This window comes from Stenella coeruleoalba (assembly GCF_951394435.1).
Source record: "Stenella coeruleoalba genome assembly, chromosome: 1".
Lineage (NCBI taxonomy): Eukaryota > Metazoa > Chordata > Mammalia > Artiodactyla > Delphinidae > Stenella > Stenella coeruleoalba.
Window position 1 is genome coordinate 37,220,608 of NC_137169.1, and position 18,957 is coordinate 37,239,564.

Sequence of the window (18,957 nt, forward strand, 5' to 3'; positions counted from 1 at the left end):
TCTCCCGTTGCGGAGCACAGGCTCTGGACGTGCAGGCTCAGCGGCCATGGCCCAGCCGCTCCACGGCATGTGATATCTTCCCAGACCGGGGCACGAACCCATGTCCCCTGCATCGGCAGGCAGACTCTCAACCACTGCGCCACCAGGGAAGCCTTATTTAAAATACTTTTTAAAAATTTATTTATGTGGCTGAGCCGGGTCTTAGTTAAGGCATATGGGATCTTCGTTGCAACACATGGGATCTTTTAGTTGCAACATGTGGAATCTTTTAGTTGCGGCATGTGGGATCTAGTTCTCTGACCAGGGATTGAACCCAGGCCCCCTGCATTGGAAGCACAGAGTCTTAACCACTGGACCACCAGGGAAGTCCCAATCCATCATTTTTAAATGCTTCCCATTTATTCTGAACAGCACACACACAGACACACACACACACACACACACACACACACACACATACTCTGAGATAATATATTTTTCAAACCTGATTATTTAAAAATTATTCAAGGACTTCTCTGGTGGTCCAGTGGTTAAGACTCTGTGCTTCCAATGCAGGGGGCCCGGGTTCAATCCCTGGTCAGAAAACTAGATCCCACATGCATACTGCAACTGAGACTGCATGCCGCGACTAAGAGTCCACATGCAGCAACAAAGATCCCACGTGCCATAACTAAGACCCAGCGCATCCAAATGAATAAATAAATATTTTAACATAAAATAAAATAAAAATTATTCAACATTAACTCAATGTGATTTCTAACCTGGTCCATTCCCCTCGTTTAACAAAAGGAGAAACCAAAGCCCAGAGGTCAAATAACTTGTCCAAGAGAACACAATTAGGAAATCGTGGATTGATTGGTGTTAGGTCAAATAACTTGTCCAAGAGAACACAATTAGGAAATCATGGAGTGGTGTTAAATGCATAAGAGGAATAGTTGAAGATAAGGCTGGAAAAACAGGTCAGACATTAGCTGTCAGCCTAAAGAATTTTTGACTCAATTCTGAAATAAATGGGAGCCACAAAAGGTTTTTAAGAAATAAGCTATACAATTAGAGCTATGTATCAGGAAGAGTGAAAGGTGGGCAAAAAGATAGGAAAAATAACTCACTCCAGGCAAAAGTGAAGAGGACTGAATTGACAGATGCATAAAGGAAGGAACAGATGCAAAAGTCTTTGAAGATTTAGAATCAAGAGCTTAGCTTCTGATTAGAAGCAAAGAATAAAAGAAATAACCAAAGATGACTTTGGGATTTTCATAATGGGTAACTGGAAAGAGTGCTCTCTTAATAGCTGAGATTGGGAAAATACCCTGCCGTATCCTCATAGCATTAGCGGATATTAATCTGTTTCCTAGATGTACAGTTTGCTTCCTCAGGAGACTGTCTGGGAGACAGCCCTCTACTTCTCTTCTATTCACCATGATATTACCTAGCACAGGGCTGGACTGAGTAGCTCCAAACAAATATTTGGTTATTTGAAAGCATATTCTTCATTTTAACAAAATGGCAATCATATTGTTGCAAATGGATTCTGAAGGGGAGCTAAAACAATTCTGAAAAAAATTGGTAGATAGGAAAATAAATTCAGAATGTGACCTAAAGAAAAGTAAGCATGAGAATGTGAACAAGGAGTCTAAAAGAAATATTAAATTTCTCATGGCATGAAGAATAACAAAGAGGTATGAGAACAAATCTTGGTACAGGTCCTCAAAAAGGCCATTGGGGAGTGGAAGTGAGCAAGGCATGGTATTGGGTTACAGATCTTGAGCGTAAGACTTCCTGGCATAAACAACCTTATTCACAAGAGGCCCAAACTATCAGTCCCTGCACTCAACAAAGCACTTCATTGTTCTTTTTTTAAACTGATAAATTAGAGCAACTGATGATAAAACAACCAATCTTAACTGTATCCATGTATTAAAAAAAATACATACACACAAACAAAATATACACACCTACTTGCCTCTGTGACTCGTCAGGCCCACTCCTTTCCTTCCAACTAGAAATCTGAGAAGGGAGAAAGATAAAAGGAAAAGAGGAAGTAGGGAGGTTGGGGTCAAGAAAAAGAGAGAAATAAAACTGCAAAAATTCAGCTCACTCACTCCTGCTGGGCACAAAATAGCTGTGGCAGCAGAGGACCAAGCCATGCCCAGAGGATTAGATACCCACCATCTGGCAGGTCATACAGATACCCTTTTTTCCCAAGTAGGCCTTCAAAATCACTAATGCAGCAATTTTCAACGTTTTCTTTGTTTTAAGTGGAGACCTTTTCTTCAAAATTCTTATATGGAAGTTCAATATAAAACAGATACAAAGTGAAGCTACTCTGGCTGGATGAAGCAAAAATGGAAACCGAAAGCCTTAGCTGCTCAGCAACCTCCCTCCCGCGGCCAAGCCCCTGAGGAGGCATATCTGTGAAAATCCTAGGGTTCCAAGAGATGGATTCGTCCCAATTTAAATCTCATAATCTCAGTATGAGGGGAAACTTTGGTTCATACTTCTGCCTCAGCTTTTGCACCTATAAAAACTAACTAACCTATACTAACAGCTTGAAAATAGACTAAGAGCCATACTAACAAACAGTAACAAAAAATTTGAATTATAAAAAATATAAAGTATTAACAATAAATTTCTAAGACAACTTGAAAAGCATTTAGGAAATAAAAATTCTAAGCATTTTGAGACTGGAACATAGTTATGCATAGTTTGATATTTAAGGCATCCTAGGGAAGTATAAAAAATGCTTCTACTGCTATAGTACTCCTCTGGGTAACAAAAGCCAAGAGGACTCTGCTTGCTCTAGGCCCCTAGTAGGATAATTTCCTTTTGTTGTATTCAAAATATACATTGAAAGTAAAGACACAAAAACATGAAAGATATAAACAACTAGAACTTCTTTAAAAAGTAATCCATGTCCATGCTTTTAACTGCACTATATTTGAGACAGATGGCGTATGCAGAACAAAAAAGTCACCATCAGAGTGCAAACCCACCATGGTTAACAATAATCATCATAATTTTCATGCTTACTGTGGATTATAACAGATCCATAGGCTTTATGTACATTATCTCATTTGTTGGTTCACTGTAAAGATCAAGATAGAATTAACACTACCTTTTACATATTAGAAAACTTAGCTGACAGCAAATATGATTTTTTATATAAAAGGGAAAGGTGTGTCATTCCTGAGCAAAAGAGATAGGCTAAGAAAGTAGATCAAGGTGACATCAGAATAGGAATGGTATTCATCACACCACCACGTTTCTAGGCTGAAACACATATATATTTAGTGAAACAAGAGCAAAGATGTACATGGACTGTAGGCCAGGATGTCCAATATAGTAGCCACTAAGCTTCATGGGGTAATTTAATTTTAGTTCGTTGTTTGTACTAGTCACATGTCAATGCTCGTTAGCCACATGTGGCTATTGGACAGCACAGATAAAGAACATTTCCATCATTTCAGAAAGTTCTATTCTATTCAACAGCATTACTCTAGCAGAAAACCCTTGAATGTATTAAAAACAGCTGCAGGGACCTCCCTGGTGGTCCACGGGTAAGACTCTGCACTCCCAATGCAGGGGGCCCGGGTTCGATCCCTGGTCAGGGAACTAGATCCCTCATGCATGCTGCAAAAAAAAAAAAACACAGACCCTGTATGCCGCAATGAAGATCCTGAGTGCCGCAATGAAGATCCTGAGTGCCGCAACTAAGATCCAGGGCAGCCAAAATAAATAAACGAATAAATTTTTTAAAAAAAGACAAAAAACAGCAGCAGACCCTCAACAAATGCTTGGTGAGTGAATGAATGATAAAAGACAGATGGGATGCAATGAGACATTTAAAAAACTAGCCAGAGGAAAAGAAACTAATAATAATAGCTAACATTTACTGGGCACTTAACACAAGCCAGGTGCTTTATATGGACTAAATTAATCCTCAATAACAACTCTGTGAGGGATTTACTGTAATTTACCTCATTATAGATGGGAAAACTAAGGATCTCAGAGGTTAAGTAACTTTCCCAAGATCCACAATTTGAATCCAGGCAGCTTAATCTAGAATCTAGAGCCTGTTTTTAATCATTATACTATACTATTCTACTTCTTATATAACAATTATATTTTTATTTTTTTTTAGATTTTTTTGATGTGGACCATTTTTAAAGTCTTTATTGAATTTGTTAAATATTGCTTCTGTTTCATATTTTGGTTTTTTGGTCACGAGGCATGTGGGATCTTACCTCCCCAACCAGGGATCAAACCTGCACCCCCTGCACTGGAAGGCAAAGTCTTAACCACTGGATCACAAGGGAAGTCCCTATAACAACTATATTTTTTAATTTTGCTGTCATGGAATAAAATTTGTTTAAAGTCAATCTTCCCATGCAATCACCAGTCAAGTTCATAGTGAAGAGAATAAAAAAAAGAAGTGGTGAATAAAAAAGATTGGCAGGAAATACGCCAAACGTTAACACTAGTTTGATCCCTAGATGCTGCGATTAAGGAAAATTTTTATTTTACTGTTTTTGCTAATTCTATTTTCTAAATGTTCCATAGTGATGATGTATCCCTTCTGCAATAATAATAAGACAATAAAAATACTACTTTTTAAACAAGATGAAAATATAATCAGCTTAAGAATTCCTAAGCAGGGACTTCCCTGGTGGCGCAGTGGTTAAGAATCCGCCTGCCAATGCAGGGGACACAGGTTTGAACCCTGGTCCAGGAAGATCCCACATGCCGCAGAGCAACTAAGCCCATGCACCACAACTACTGAGCCTACGCTCTAGAACCCGCAAGCAACAACTACTGAGCCTATGTGCCACAACTACGGAAGCCCACATGCCTAGAGCCCGTGCTCCACAACAAGAGAAGCCACCAAAATGAGAAGCCTGCACACTGCAACGAAGAGTAGCCCCTGCTCGCCACAACTAGAGAAAGCCTGTGCGCAGAAACGAAGACCCAATGCAGCCAAAAATAAATAAATAGATTTATTTTTTTAAAAAATTCCTAAGCAGAACATCAAATCAGGACTCAACCATCTCACTCTCAAACATTGTAGATGCCCCCTAAACTGATCTCTTGGCTACCAGTCTCCCCAACACTAAACCATTCCACATTTGCCACCAGTTACCCTCTGTCATCTAGTCCCTGCTCAGAATCCAATACACAAAGCATAAAATAAAATATTCTTGGCTTTATGCAAAACATTTCTGAATAGTCTGGCCCAATTCTACCTTTCCATGTTTATCTACCAGTACTATCCTATCAAATCCTCTAGGAGAGGCATGATAGAAAGAGTTCTTCTAGAAGCATGGTAGAAAGAGCCCAGACCTCAGAGTCACAGACCTCAGCCAACACATAATCTCTTGGCCTCAGTTTCTTAAAGGGAGAATCGTTGTGAAGATTAAATCTTTTAATAGGTAAAGCATGCAGCATACGACAAAGACTTCAAGAAATGGTGGTTTTCTCATTGTTATTATTAGTCCAAAAAAAATTTTTTTTCAATCTGAAAGCAGTCATTGTTAATTAACTGACCAGATGACAAAAATAATCATCATAGGTATCTTAGTTCATCCTTCTAACAAGCTGTTGATCTGGTCCTCCCTGTTGCCAGCAACTCCACCTTCTACAAAATGGGTGGTCATTTTCTTCATTCCACCTCACGGAGAAGATAATTTGAAGGGTCACAGGAAGTTGTTTGCTTCTTTGAAGCATTTTCCAATGGTATAGGTCTCATAAATAGGATCCTCCATGTAGATAATGCCATATTTACCAAGAGATCAGGCAATCAGTGTATTATCTGTCAGGGCAATTTGCTTCTTGTTGATTTTGCCATAACCACACCTGAATTCATTTATTGAGTTCAGGTTCGGTTACCCCCACTAAATATATGGTTCCACAGTCCTCAGCATGTTAAATGGAGCTTTGTTGATCTTAACAAAGGTGCCATTGAAGACTTGGCAAAGGTAAGGAGCTGTAACATCTTTCAGACCTTTGGGCTCACACCACTGATACCTCTGATCCTGATGACAGATGCCAATTTGGGTTCCACAGGTGCATAGAAGTTGCCAGCTTTTCTTACCATCCTAGCCATTAGAATCTCAGTTCTGTACATCTGCCTATACTCTTTGTGATAGCGCTTAGCTTCTTCATAGACAAGCTTCATCCTTGCCTTTTGAAGCACCTTTTGGGCAAACTTTTTCCCCAGGCACTTGGTCTTCAGCTCTGCAAAATTCCTTTACTTTTTCTTAAGGGTTTCTGGCACAGCAGGAACATTATTTTTCTCCTCGCCCGCACCCTCCATAACCAAATGGGTTTTTAATTCACTGACTCCTCAAAAAGCTTTGCGCTTTTACCTCTGTGCTTTATTTATCATTATTATTTTGCTCCTTTCTGAGTTCCTTCGCTATCTTCTAAAATCCTATTAAAATTCAAGTTCCAGGGACTTCCCTGGTGGTCCAGTGGTAAAGAGTCCGCCTTGGGACTTTCCTGGTCATGCAGTGGTTAAGAATCTGCCTGCCAATGCAGGGGACACAGGTTCGAGCCCTGGTCTGGGAAGATCCCACATGCCGCGGAGCAACTAAGCCCATGCACCACAACTACTGAGCCTGCGCTCTAGAGCCCGTGTGCCACAACTACTGAAGCCCGTGCGCCTACAGCCTGTGCTCTGCAACAAGATAAGCCAACACAATGAGAAGCCGGCACATCGCAACGAAAAGTAGCCCCTGCTCGCTGCAACTAGAGAAAGCCCGCGCGCAGCAACGAAGACCCTATGAAGCCAAAAAAATAAAATAAGTGTTCTCCTTAAACTGAAACTAAATCCTAGTCTTTAAAACAAACAACAAAAAAGAATCCACCTTACAATGCTGGGGATGAGGGTTCGATCCCTGGTCAGGGAACTAAGATACCACATGCCACGGGGCAACTAAGTCCGTGAGCCACAACTACTGTGCTCGCATGCCTCAACTAGAGAGTCTGCGTGCCGCAAACTACAGAACCCACGTGCTCTGGAACCCACGCACCACAACTACAGAGCCCACGCGTCCTGGAGCCTGTGCACCACAACTAGAGAGAAGCCCATGAGCTGCAAGGAAGATCCCACGTGCTGCAACTAAGACCCGATGCAGCCAAAAATAAAATAATAAATCTTCAAAAACAATTCAAGTTCCAGGTTGAGTCAACCTCCTCCAAGAAAGCTTTGCTGACTCTGCCAAGCTAATATGATCTCCGACTCCTTTGAAATTCTATATGACTTAAGAGTTTACCCAAGTGGTAGCGTCCTGGCTGATTTTATTAGTTCTCTTTTCATGTATGTAAGTCCTAGATCTCCAATTAGAGTGCAAATTCCTTGCTAGCAGACATTCCATTTTACGTATACCTTTTTGATGTCTGACATCACTAGGCATATACTAGATGCTCAAAAAATTGTTAATCTGATTTGTGGGTAGGGAAAAAAGTCATAATAAAATGACTGGGACTTCCCCAGTGGCACAGTGGTTAAGAATCTGCCTGCCAATGCAGGCGACACGGGTTCGATCCCTGCTCCGGAAAGATCCCACATGCCACGGAGCAACTAAGCCCATGCACCACAACTACTGAGCCTGCACTCTAGAGCCCGCAAACCACAACTACTGAGCCCGTGCACCACAACTACTGAAGCCCACGTGCCTAGAGCCCATGCTCCGCAACAAGAGAAGCCACCGCAATGAGAAGCCTACACACCAAAACAAAGAGTAGCCCCAGTTCACCACAACTATAGAAGGCCCACACACAGCAATGAGGACCCAACACAGCCAAAAATAAATAAAATAAATTTATTTTTTAAATAAATAAATAAAATTACTGGCTGAACATTTTTGTAGTGGACTAGGAAGCCAATAATACTATACAAAGGTATAAAGTTTCAATTAATTAGTATAATCTAATTCCATAATTTTCTACCACTGACCACACATGTAAGTCATACTTAAGTTATATGATTTCTCTTTAGTCCAATATAAATATTAGCCTTAAACAACCCTAAGTAAATTGCACTTTTAACTTTTCCAACTCTCTTACACATATGCCCTACTTTAATAATATATTGACTTAAATTTTCTTATTTGGTTTCATTTAGAAATATACTCCCCTCACTAAAAAGTCAAGATAGGGGGCTTCACTGGTGGCGCAGTGGTTGAGAGTCTGCCTGCCGATGCAGGGGACACGGGTTCGTGCCCCGGTCCGGGAGATTCCACATGCCGCGGAGCGGCTGGGCCCGTGAGCCATGGCCGCTGAGCCTGAGCGTCCGGAGTCTGTGCTCTGTGGCGGGAGAGGCCACGACAGTGAGAGGCCCGCGTACCGCCAAAAAAAAAAAAAAGTCAAGATAGGGACTTACCTGGTGGCGCAATGGTTAGGAATCCTCTTGCCAATGCAGGGGACACAGGTTAGAGCCGGGGTCTGGGAAGATCCCACATGCCGCGGAGCAACTAAGCCCTTGCGCCACAACTACTGAGCCTGCGCTCTAGAGCCTGCATGCCTAGAGCCCATGCTCCGCAACAAGAGAAGCCACCGCCATGAGAAGCCCGCGCACCGCAACGAAGAGTAGCCCCCACTCGCCGCAACTAGAGAAAGCCCGTGCACGGCAAAGAAGACCCAATGCAGCCAAAAATAAATAAATTTATTTTTTAGAAAAAGTCAAGATAGAGTGAGAAAGATTCATATACAGTAACCCCTTGGTATCTGCAGGGCATTGGTTCTAGGACCACCCCACCCCCTACCCTGTGAGGATACCAAAATCCACAGATGCCCAAGTTCCTTGTATAAAAAGGCATAGTATTCACATATAACTACACATATGCATATACTCCCATATACTTTAAATCATCTCTAGATTACTTACAATACCTAATACAATGTAAATGTTATATAAATAGTTGTAAATACAATGTAAACAGTTGCTAGGCACAGCAAATTCAAGTATTGCTTTTTGGAACTTTCTGGAATTTTTTTCCCAAATATTTTCAGGCTGTGATTGGTTGAATCTGTGGATGCAGAACCTGCCGATATGGAGAGCTGACTGTACTAATTACTAGAAAGCAATGATTATATAACCTTATTATACATACGAATAATTCTCCTTTAAAAAGGTAAACTATGTCTCCTCAAGTGAGTGCTAACAGTTAAGAGTAGATAGCCTGGGGGAATAATTTTATTTTTATTTTCACTGATTTAATTATGATTCCTCCTAAACCAATTTAAGAAAATTAAATAACAACTAAAATCATCTCTCTTGGATAAATTACCAATTCAGCAATAGGTAACAACAGTTCTAATGAGCTGCTACTAAGAGTAAAGCAATTTGAGAGACATAAGGAAGTTGCTTTATTTTTTAAAAATATTTTATTTATTTGCTTTGTTTATCTGGCTGTGCTGGGTCTTAGTTGCGGCACGCGGGATCTTTTAGTTGCGGCATGCGGGATTTTTAGCTGTGGCATGCGAACTGTTAGTTGCGGCATGTGGGATCTAGTTCCCTGACCAGGGATCAAACCCAGGTCCCCTGCATTAGGAGAGCGGAGTCTTAGCCACTGGACCATCAGGGAAGTCCCAAGTTGCCCTATTAAATGCAGTTAATTACCAGAAAATTAAGTCTCAGTAGCTAGAAAAAGACCTAGAGCACAGCTAAATCCCAGCAAGACAGATTTAGTATGAAATCTTGAATCCCTCTTTTCAGCTTTTAATACTATTCTAACAAGTCTCCAATAATGTTTCAGCTTTCTCACTGATCCCCAGAAGGAAGGAAAAGCCATTACCTAAGGATGTTGGGATGGGAGAGTCTATTCATGAGCTGCACTTCTTTCAGCATGTTTGCACGGTTACTGCTCAACGTGTTCATCTTAAGAGCCATCACCTGGCCAGAAGCTCGGTGGCGCACCTAGAAAATAAAATGGGACAAAAAAGAGGCTCAAGGGCGGCAGCTATATAATGAGGTCAAAGCCTCCAGGTGTAGAACATGCCAAGATGTTTTACTGCCAATTTAGATAAAGTAGACATGGTAAGGGATGTTTTTCTATAAACTCTGATTACATTAGGATCTCACTTCCATTAACAAAGATTTATTCCATCGAAGACCAAAATTGTTTCACATTAAACTGGCTAGAAACACATTGTTAATAATACCTCAAGAAATCATGTCTTTAAAATTAAAAAAAAAAACCTTAGGAAAAAATGGGGAAAATTTATTAGGCTGGTTTCTTAAGGCCAACATTGCTGAGTCTTAGCAAACTGAAAGGAAAAAGTCTCTTTTGTGGAATTTTAATTGTGCACAAAAAAGATTCATGCATAAGCCTTATATAACACATAATGAACTATAAAACTGTCTTTACAGGACACTAAACCCACATCCTCAAAATCTCCCCCAAGCACCATAAAATGTATATCTATAAGAAAAAAACGTATTGCATGTTAAATATAGAAAGAAGGCAGTGAATCCTTTGGAGCTAATACTGTAGTAACCCAACACAAAGTACCTTATAATTATTTACACACACTCAAGTCAGATATAAAAACATGAGCCACACCACTCACACTATTACCCATATGCACAGAGCAAAGTCTACTTCTAAAACATTCATTCTCTGTAGGTTCAATCTATTTTACATATAAAAATATTATTTTATAATTTCAATGCACACTCAACAGGTTTAAAAAGAAACACAATACTTGCAAGAAAATTAACTATGTTTTCAGCCTCTAAATGTGGTGTCAGTAGTAGCAAAATGAGACTATCAGAGAAAATATTTTGCCTTACCCAAAAAAAGCTCAATTATTCACTTAGATATGTGTTTCCTACTGAATTATGAATGAGGCAGTAGAAAAGTTATTAAGTACCAAGGACCTCATTACTTTCTGGTTAAAAAAAATTCATTTCAGGGTTTCCCTGGTGGAGCAGTGATTAAGAATCCACCTGCCAATGCAGGGGACACGGGTTCGAGCCCTGGTCCAGGAAGATCCCACATGCCGCAGAGCAACTAAGCCTGTGCGCCACAACTACTGAGCCTGCGCTCTACAGCCCGCAAGCCACAACTACTGAGCCCACATGCCACAACTACTGAAGCCCACGTGCCTAGAGCCCGTGCTCCACAACAAGAGAAGCCACCGCAATGAGAAGCCTGCACACGGCAACAAAAAGTAGCCCCCGCTTGCCGCAACTAGAGAAAGCCTGTGTGCAACAACGAAGACCCAACTCAGCCAAAAATAAAATAAATTTAAAAAAAAAAAGAATGATTAAAAAAAAATTCACTTCAGATCATGCACAACAGGGACTTGCTATGCAAAAATGTCATCATCCTATGGACTTTCAGAGTATTGTTTCAGTATATTATTTCCAGTTGACCAAGTGGAAATTCCAGTAGAAATCATGACAATCTACTTAATTCTTCAATCTCCAGAAATTCTTTGACATGACAATAGCCCCAGAAGTTTAGTGTTAATATAGAACAGACATCACAGCTTATCTTAAAATTCAAAGAAACAATGCTTCAGAGTAGCCAGACATAAGAAGGGGAAGGAAGAAGCAAAACACTCAGAGCCACAGGAACCCTGAACAGAAGAACTGAGGCAGAACACTGGCTGTCTCTCCCCTCTTCTAGATCACTTAGTGAGATTTGGAACCCAACTCTCTTCCTAGTGCATCAATGATTCTGTTGTCATGTACCTCGTGATTGATGAAAGAGAAGTGGCTTTCCTTTTCAGATCCTGCATGGATAAGTTAAAAGAGACATTTATATACAAAGAACACACTGACAGTATTTTTCCAACTCTATTTACAGAAAACATCTGTGTTGTAATAAGCGCTCTCCATTCTGAAACTCACTCCTCTTTTTTTTTTTTCATCATCTGAAAACTATCACTGAGGTTTTTTTTAAAAAAGTCTGCTTTTAAGAAAGTTTAATATTGGGACTTCCCTGGTGGCACAGTGGATAAGAGTCCACGCTCTCAATGCAGGGGCCCTGGGTTCGATCCCTAGTCAGGGAACTAGATCCCAAATGCATGCTGCAACTAAGAGTTCACCTGCCACAACTAAGGATCCCATGTGCTGCAATTAAGGAGCCTGCGAGCTGCAACTAAGGAGCCCTGGAGCCTCAACTAAGGAGCCCACCTGACGCAACTAAGACCCGGTGCAACCAAATAAATAAATAAATATATAAATAAAAGAAAGTTTAATATTAAAATAATGTGTGAAATTTAGGGATAAAAATCTGTTTCAAACTAATCATAAAAAACCTTACTTCCGGGCTTCCCTGGTGGCGCAGTGGTTGAGAATCTGCCTGCCAATGCAGGAGACACGGGTTCGAGCTCTGATCTGGGAAGATCCCACATGCCGCGGAGCCACTAGGTCCGTGAGCCACAACTACTGAGCTTGCACGTCTGGAGCCTGTGCTCTGCAACAAGCGAGGCCGCGACAGTGAGAGGCCCGCGCACCGCAATGAAGAGTGAGTGGACCCCGCTCGCCGCAACTAGAGAAAGCCCTCACACAGAAACGAAGACCCAACGCAGCCAAAAATAAATAAATAAATAAATGTATTAAAAAAAACACCTTACTTCCTTAAACAAGTGATGAAAATGTCCATAACATTGTAGTTGTCTTTCATTTGCATAAAATATTTTTCTTCTTTCTTCTTAGCCCCTCAAATTCTACCTATCTTTGAAGGCCACACTCAAATATCCCCTTCCTCTCTGAAGTCTTCCTTGACTCTCTCTAGGACCTATTTGTGGTATCCCTCTTTATACTGCCTCAGAACAACATTCGGAACACCAGTATACCACTCACCACACAGTTCTGTACATAAATACCTCCTTGCTAGGCTATAAAGCATCTTGAGACCAGGCTCTATGTTGTATTTGTCTTTGTCTTGCAGAAGGCCTGGCACATCATAAGGTCACAGTGAAAACAACAGCAACAACAGTTAGTTAAATGATACTTCTAATGTACTTCCTAAGGACAGTGAATCATTTATTTATCCAGGTAATTTCTTTGGGGGGTGGTGCTTTTCTTTGTTTTTCTTTTTTTGGTGGCAGAGATTTGCGGGGGAGGATGCAAACAGAAAAGTAGTATAAGATTTGGCTTAAATTTTCTGGAGTTTACCATCTAGAAAGGGACAAACAATAAGCTATGTGACTAGTCAGATAAGAAAGAGAATAAAGAATCAAATACAGCATGAGAGGTATTTATATGAATGTTGATGCACTTAGGGAAAAACTTCATGGGACTTCAGTGACACCTCCAAGAATTAACAGATTTGGATAGATTTTTTTAAAGTACAGAACAGACTACAGGTGATAAAGAAAAAAGTACCATCAAATTTAGAGGTTCACAGAATATAGGGAACCTGCCTACATGCAGGAGGATCTTCATTCCAAGTTGTCAAAACCATGAAAATTAATTAGCCCTCAAATCTACTTAGATTTTCAGATTAAAGGGAAGGCCTATTTCTGCCTAAGTTTGTCCTCTACACATAGATCATTGTTACTACTACTAAGAGGATTCCCAAGAGATTGATATCTTTAAATATCTTTAATTTTTTTTTTAATATATAGAATTGCCATATGATCCAGCAATTCTACTTCTGGGTATATACCCAAAATAATTGAAAACAGAGTCTTGAAAATATATTTGTACACCCAAGTTCATAGCAGCATTATTTACAATAGCCAAAAGGCAAAAGCAATCCATCCATCGACAGATGAACAGATAAACAAAATGTGGTATATACCATAATGGAATATTATTCAGCCTTAAAAAGGAAGGAAATTCTGACACGTGCTGCAACACGGATGAACCTTGAAGATATTATATGCTACATGAAGTAAGTTAGTCACAAAATGACAAATACTGTATGATTCCACTTATATGAGGTTCCTAGGGTAGTCAAACTCATACAGAAATAATGTAGAATGGTGGTTGCTAAGGGTTGTGGGGAGGGGAGGAATTTGGAGCTGTTTAATTGGTACAGAATTTCAGCTTTGCAAGATGAAAAGAGTTCTGGAGAGTATAGCACAAAACCGTGAACTGAACTATACACTTAAAAATGGTTAAGATGGGGCTTCCCTGGTGGCGCAGTGGTTGAGAGTCCGCCTGCCGATGCAGGGGACATGGGTTCGTGCCCCGGTCCGGGAAGATCCCACATGCCACCGAGCGGCTGGGCCCGTGAGCCATGGCCGCTGAGCCTGCGCGTCCGGAGCCTGTGCTCCGCAACGGGAGAGGCCACAACAGTGAGAGGCCCACGTACGGAAAAAAAAAAAAAAATGGTTAGGATGGTAAATTTTATGTTATATATACTTTATCACAATTATAAATAAAAGAAGGAAGGTAAAAAAAAAAAAGGAAGGTAAGGAAGAAAAGAAAGAAGAGATGGAGAGAAAAGAGGAGAGGAGATGTGAGGAGCGAAGGGTAAGGGAGAGGATCACCAAGGTAAGGAAATTACTACCTCTCCTTGACTTTTAAACTCATCTGATGCTACCACAGGATCTTCAAATCCACTTTCTAAAGAAGAGCATAGCAGAGTGGTGAAGTACTCGAGCTTTGGAGATGAGCAGACCGAATCCAAGTTTTAACACTTAAATGATTAGAGTGACTTCTCGTTGAAGTCTTCTGTTGTAAAATGAAGAGAATAATAGTCTCTGTCTCACATGGAGGATAAAATGATGTTGTTATGTTAGATAAACAAAATAATGTGTATAACATACTTAACACAGTGCTTGGCACATAGTAAACATTCATATAAATAGGTGTTGTTTTTAATAAAAATAAGAAACTATATGTTCATAAGAATTTAGCATATCAGGTGAGTTTGAGATGATATAGAAAATGTACACTTGTAATTTTAAGTAAAAATAGCAATATTCAAATCTGTATATGCCCCTGAGATTGTTTATTTATTACAAAGGGGAAAAGGTACTTTTACAATGGAGCGGTCTGGCGGCTAGCACTTAACCAAGGGATCTTATTTAGCATTACCGAAAGTAAGACATGCAACATTATCGAAAGTAAGACATGCAACATTATCAACCTTCTGATACAATGTATTATACTTGCCAAAATGTTTAACTCAAATCTAATTATAAGAAAAAAATTAGACATATTCAGAATATCTAAAATACAACTGGATGGTACTCTTCAGACAAAGTGTGGGGGAATATTCCACATTAAAAGAGACTGATAGTCATAACCACTGAAATGAAATGCATGAAACCTTGATTGGATTCTGGGTCAAAAAAAGCTGTAAAAGACTTTTTGGAGACAAACAGGAAAAAAATTTTTTAATGGAATTATTTATTTATTTTTTTAATTTTTTTGCTGTGCCCTGAGGCTTGTGGGATCTTAGCTTCCCAGTCAGGGATTGAACCCAGGCCCCAACAGTAAAAGTGCTGAGTCCTAACCACTGGACAACCAGGGAATTCCCAGGGAAATTTTAAATAGGGACTGTATATTAAATTATTTTACTGAATTAAGGTTAATTGTCTAAGGTATAAATAGTGATACTATGGCTTTGTAGGAGAATATATTCTTGGAAGATACATACTAAAGTATTTAAGTGTCACGATGTCTGCAATTTGCTTTCAAGTGGTTTGCCGGAAAAAATACAGAGAGATAAAGCAATGTAACAAAATATTAATAATTGGTGATTCTAGTTGAAGGGACTTAACAGACGTCTATTGCATTAGTCTTTCAATTTTCTACAGATTTTAAAAGTTTCCACGGGACTTCCCTGGTGGCGCAGTGGTTAAGAATCCGCCTGCCAACGCAGGGGACACGGGTTCAAGCCCTGGTCCAGGAAGATCCCACATGCCGTGGAGCAACTAAGTCTGTGGCAACAAAGCCACAACTGCTGAGTCCAAGTGCCACAACTACTGAAGCCCGTGTGCCTAGAGCCTGTGCTCCGCAACAAAAAGCCACTGCAATGAGAAGCCCGCGCACCATATACCCTGAGAAAACCATAATTCAAAGAGTTATGTACCACAATGTTCATTGCAGCTCTATTTACAATAGCCAGGACATGGAAGCAACCTAAGTGTCCACAACAGATGAATGGATAAAGAAGATGTGGCACATATATACAATGGAATATTACTCAGCCATAAAAAGAAACAAAGTTGAGTTATTTGCAGTGAGGTGGATGGACCTAGAGTGAAGGTCCATACATACAAAGTGAAGTAAGTCAGAAAGAGAAAAACAAATACCATATGCTAACACATATATATGGAATCTTAAAAAAAATGGTTCTGAAGAACTTAGGGGCAGGAAGGAATAAAGACACAGACGTAGAGAATGGACTTGAGGACATGGGGAGGGGGAAGGGGAAGCTGGGACGAAGTGAGAGAGTGGCATGGACATATATACATACCAAATGTAAAACAGATAGCTAGTGGGAAGCTGCCACATAGCACAGGGAGATCAGTTCGGTGCTTTGTGTCCACCTAGAGGGGTGGGATAGGGAGGGTGGGAGGGAGACGCAAGAGGGAGGAGATACGAGGATATATGTATATGTATAGCTGATTCATTTTGTTATACAGCAGAAACTAACACACCATTGTAAAGCAATTATACTCCAATAAAGATGTTTAAAAAAAAAAAAAAAAGCAGCCCGCGCACCACAACGAAGAGTAGCCCCTGTTTGCCTCAACTAGAGAAAGCCCCTCAACTAGAGAAAGCCCGCGGGCAGCAACAAAGACCCAACGCAGCCAAAAATAAATAAATAAATAAAACTAGTGTTAAAGATGACTTCAAGGTCTACAAACAAAGGAACAAACCACAAACTAAAGGTCAGTCAAGTGTGTGCATGCAGCCTGGAAGTAACTGGAAGTAACTGATAATCTTTCATTAGACTTTTCAGCCACATTCAAATAACAGCAAATACTATAATCTTCTATACACAAGGCACTGTGCTAGATGTTGAGAAGGCTCTTACAGATCAACATGAGACATCAGTTTGTCAGATCTTCCAGCAATCTTTGCCCCCAAATTGCAAAGTTATCTTGTTGCTCTCCAGCTTAAAATTCTTCAATAGCTCACCACTACCTGGGGAATAAAGTCCAAACTCCTTAACAAAATTTAATCCATCTTCTGCTCCCTGTATATTCCCACCATCTTCTCCCCTTACCTTTAGTTATTACATACTAATATTTGTAATTCTTTGCAAAGGTATCACCCTCTCCACACTTACTTGCCTTGACACATGCTATTCTCAATGCCTTGATGTAATCCTCAATCCCCTGATCCCTATCCCAATCTCCCTTCCAAATTCCCTTCAATTATTCAAGATATAAGAAACATCACTTTCCCTGGGAAAATCTTACTTTATTTCAAGGAAAGTTGGATGGCTCCACTCTGTTTTCTTAGTACTCTGTTCTTATTTATCTCTGTTACAGCACTTGCATATTGTATGCTGTTAGTCTACGTATCTATTTATCTCCAATATACCTAAGGGCAGTTCCAATTCAAGGTGGCAACTAGGAAGCTCCTGAACTTACCTCCTCCCTGAGACACAGAATCTACAACTGCATATGGAACAATTTCCTATATGCCTAAGAGCAAAGACTGCCTTATTCATTTCTTTATCCCCAGAATAGTTATTCAGCTCCCCGCCTCCCCAAAACACACATTCTGACAAGCAGGACTTCTTCTTATATGGACAAACCTAGATTTTTGGCAAAAATTGTTAAAAGGTAAGCAGGAAAGAAAAGTATGGCAATTATTACATAACTATCAACAGACACTGGTAGACTCTGGAATAGAAAAAGCAGATTACAGGTTATATACAATCCTATGTCCATTAGCTACTACTCTATCCATTTTTATTCCATTCAAGTAAGCATATTAACATGCAAATGAGTGACAGTAAATATAGGGGTGCCTCTAATTCAACTCTAATTTATATGTTTTAAATTATTTGCATATGTTGATACTTTAACCATTTTAAATAACAAATCACATGCAATAACTTCATCCTTTAGCAGTGTGGTATGAAACCAAACTGAGAATCTCTTCTCTGGCAAAGTGCCTAGTATTTAGTAGTTGACTGCTCAAAAAATGTTTGCTGAATTTAAATGGATAACTTGAGTCGGGATGGTTATTTTCTAGAAGTGGAGAAAAGCATAAACCTCTGACCACCGCAGAGAACTAATAAGGGGAGAATTAAATAACAAAAAAGGACAACAAGGTAAGAACTGTAACAAAGTAATTAATCATTAAATTAACTATTAGATGAGTGGCTTAGGACTTCGAGCCAAGAAGTCACAGTGAGTGTATAATAAGTATACAGTAAGCTGGTATAGCAACATTAGTATTAGGCAAATAAAATTTAAAGCAGTAGTTTTCAAGGGAGGCTGTAACATCTCACTTCAGAGGGGTCTTTGAAGTTTTCAGGTGAAGTGTTTTGGTTATAACAACGATTGGAGGCAGGGAGTGTCGCAGGCCTGAGATGCTAGACATCCTGCAGGTACGGGATAATACCGCACAAGGAAGCATTGTTCCATGTCCAGTATGAAATGCAAATGTCTTACCAGACATTCATGTAAATAAAGAACATATTTATTATTAACTAAGCTTGGATTCTAACTCCATTTTACATAAAAACAAAGTCATCTCGCATAGTTTTAAAATATACTGAACTTCCTAGGAATGTAACTACCTGTAAATTGAGGAAAATTGTTTTTTTGTTTTGTTAAGAATATCATTAAGAACTGGTCAACATTTCAGAAGATCAGACCACCAATGGCAATGCTGCTTCTGAATCCCAATATAACACATCTGTATCAGAATCCATTTGTAGTTTTTATATTCATGGTGATTTATTTAGCCTTTATTAAAAAAAATCAAATATATAAATAAAAAGTGGGGAATCCTGGTGGTCCAGTGGTTAGGACTTGGCGCTTTCACTGCCAGGGGCCCAGGTTCGATCCCTGGTCAGGGAA

General features: G+C 39.8%; 1 protein-coding gene and 1 pseudogene across 4 annotated transcripts in view; both read right to left on the reverse strand.

Annotated features, from left to right (window-relative positions):
* TESK2 (testis associated actin remodelling kinase 2) overlaps positions 1-18,957 on the reverse strand; it is a 128,502-nt gene that overhangs the window by 58,723 nt on the left and 50,822 nt on the right. For all 3 annotated transcript variants that reach the window (XM_079933675.1, XM_079933674.1, XM_079933676.1), the window contains one exon: positions 9,795-9,916. In XM_079933675.1, the coding sequence (XP_079789801.1) occupies positions 9,795-9,916 (122 nt within the window). The remainder of the gene's footprint in view (positions 1-9,794; positions 9,917-18,957) is intronic.
* Positions 5,572-6,310, reverse strand: LOC307187533 (large ribosomal subunit protein uL30-like; annotated as a pseudogene). Its single transcript has one exon. The product of its transcript is annotated as a large ribosomal subunit protein uL30-like (transcript).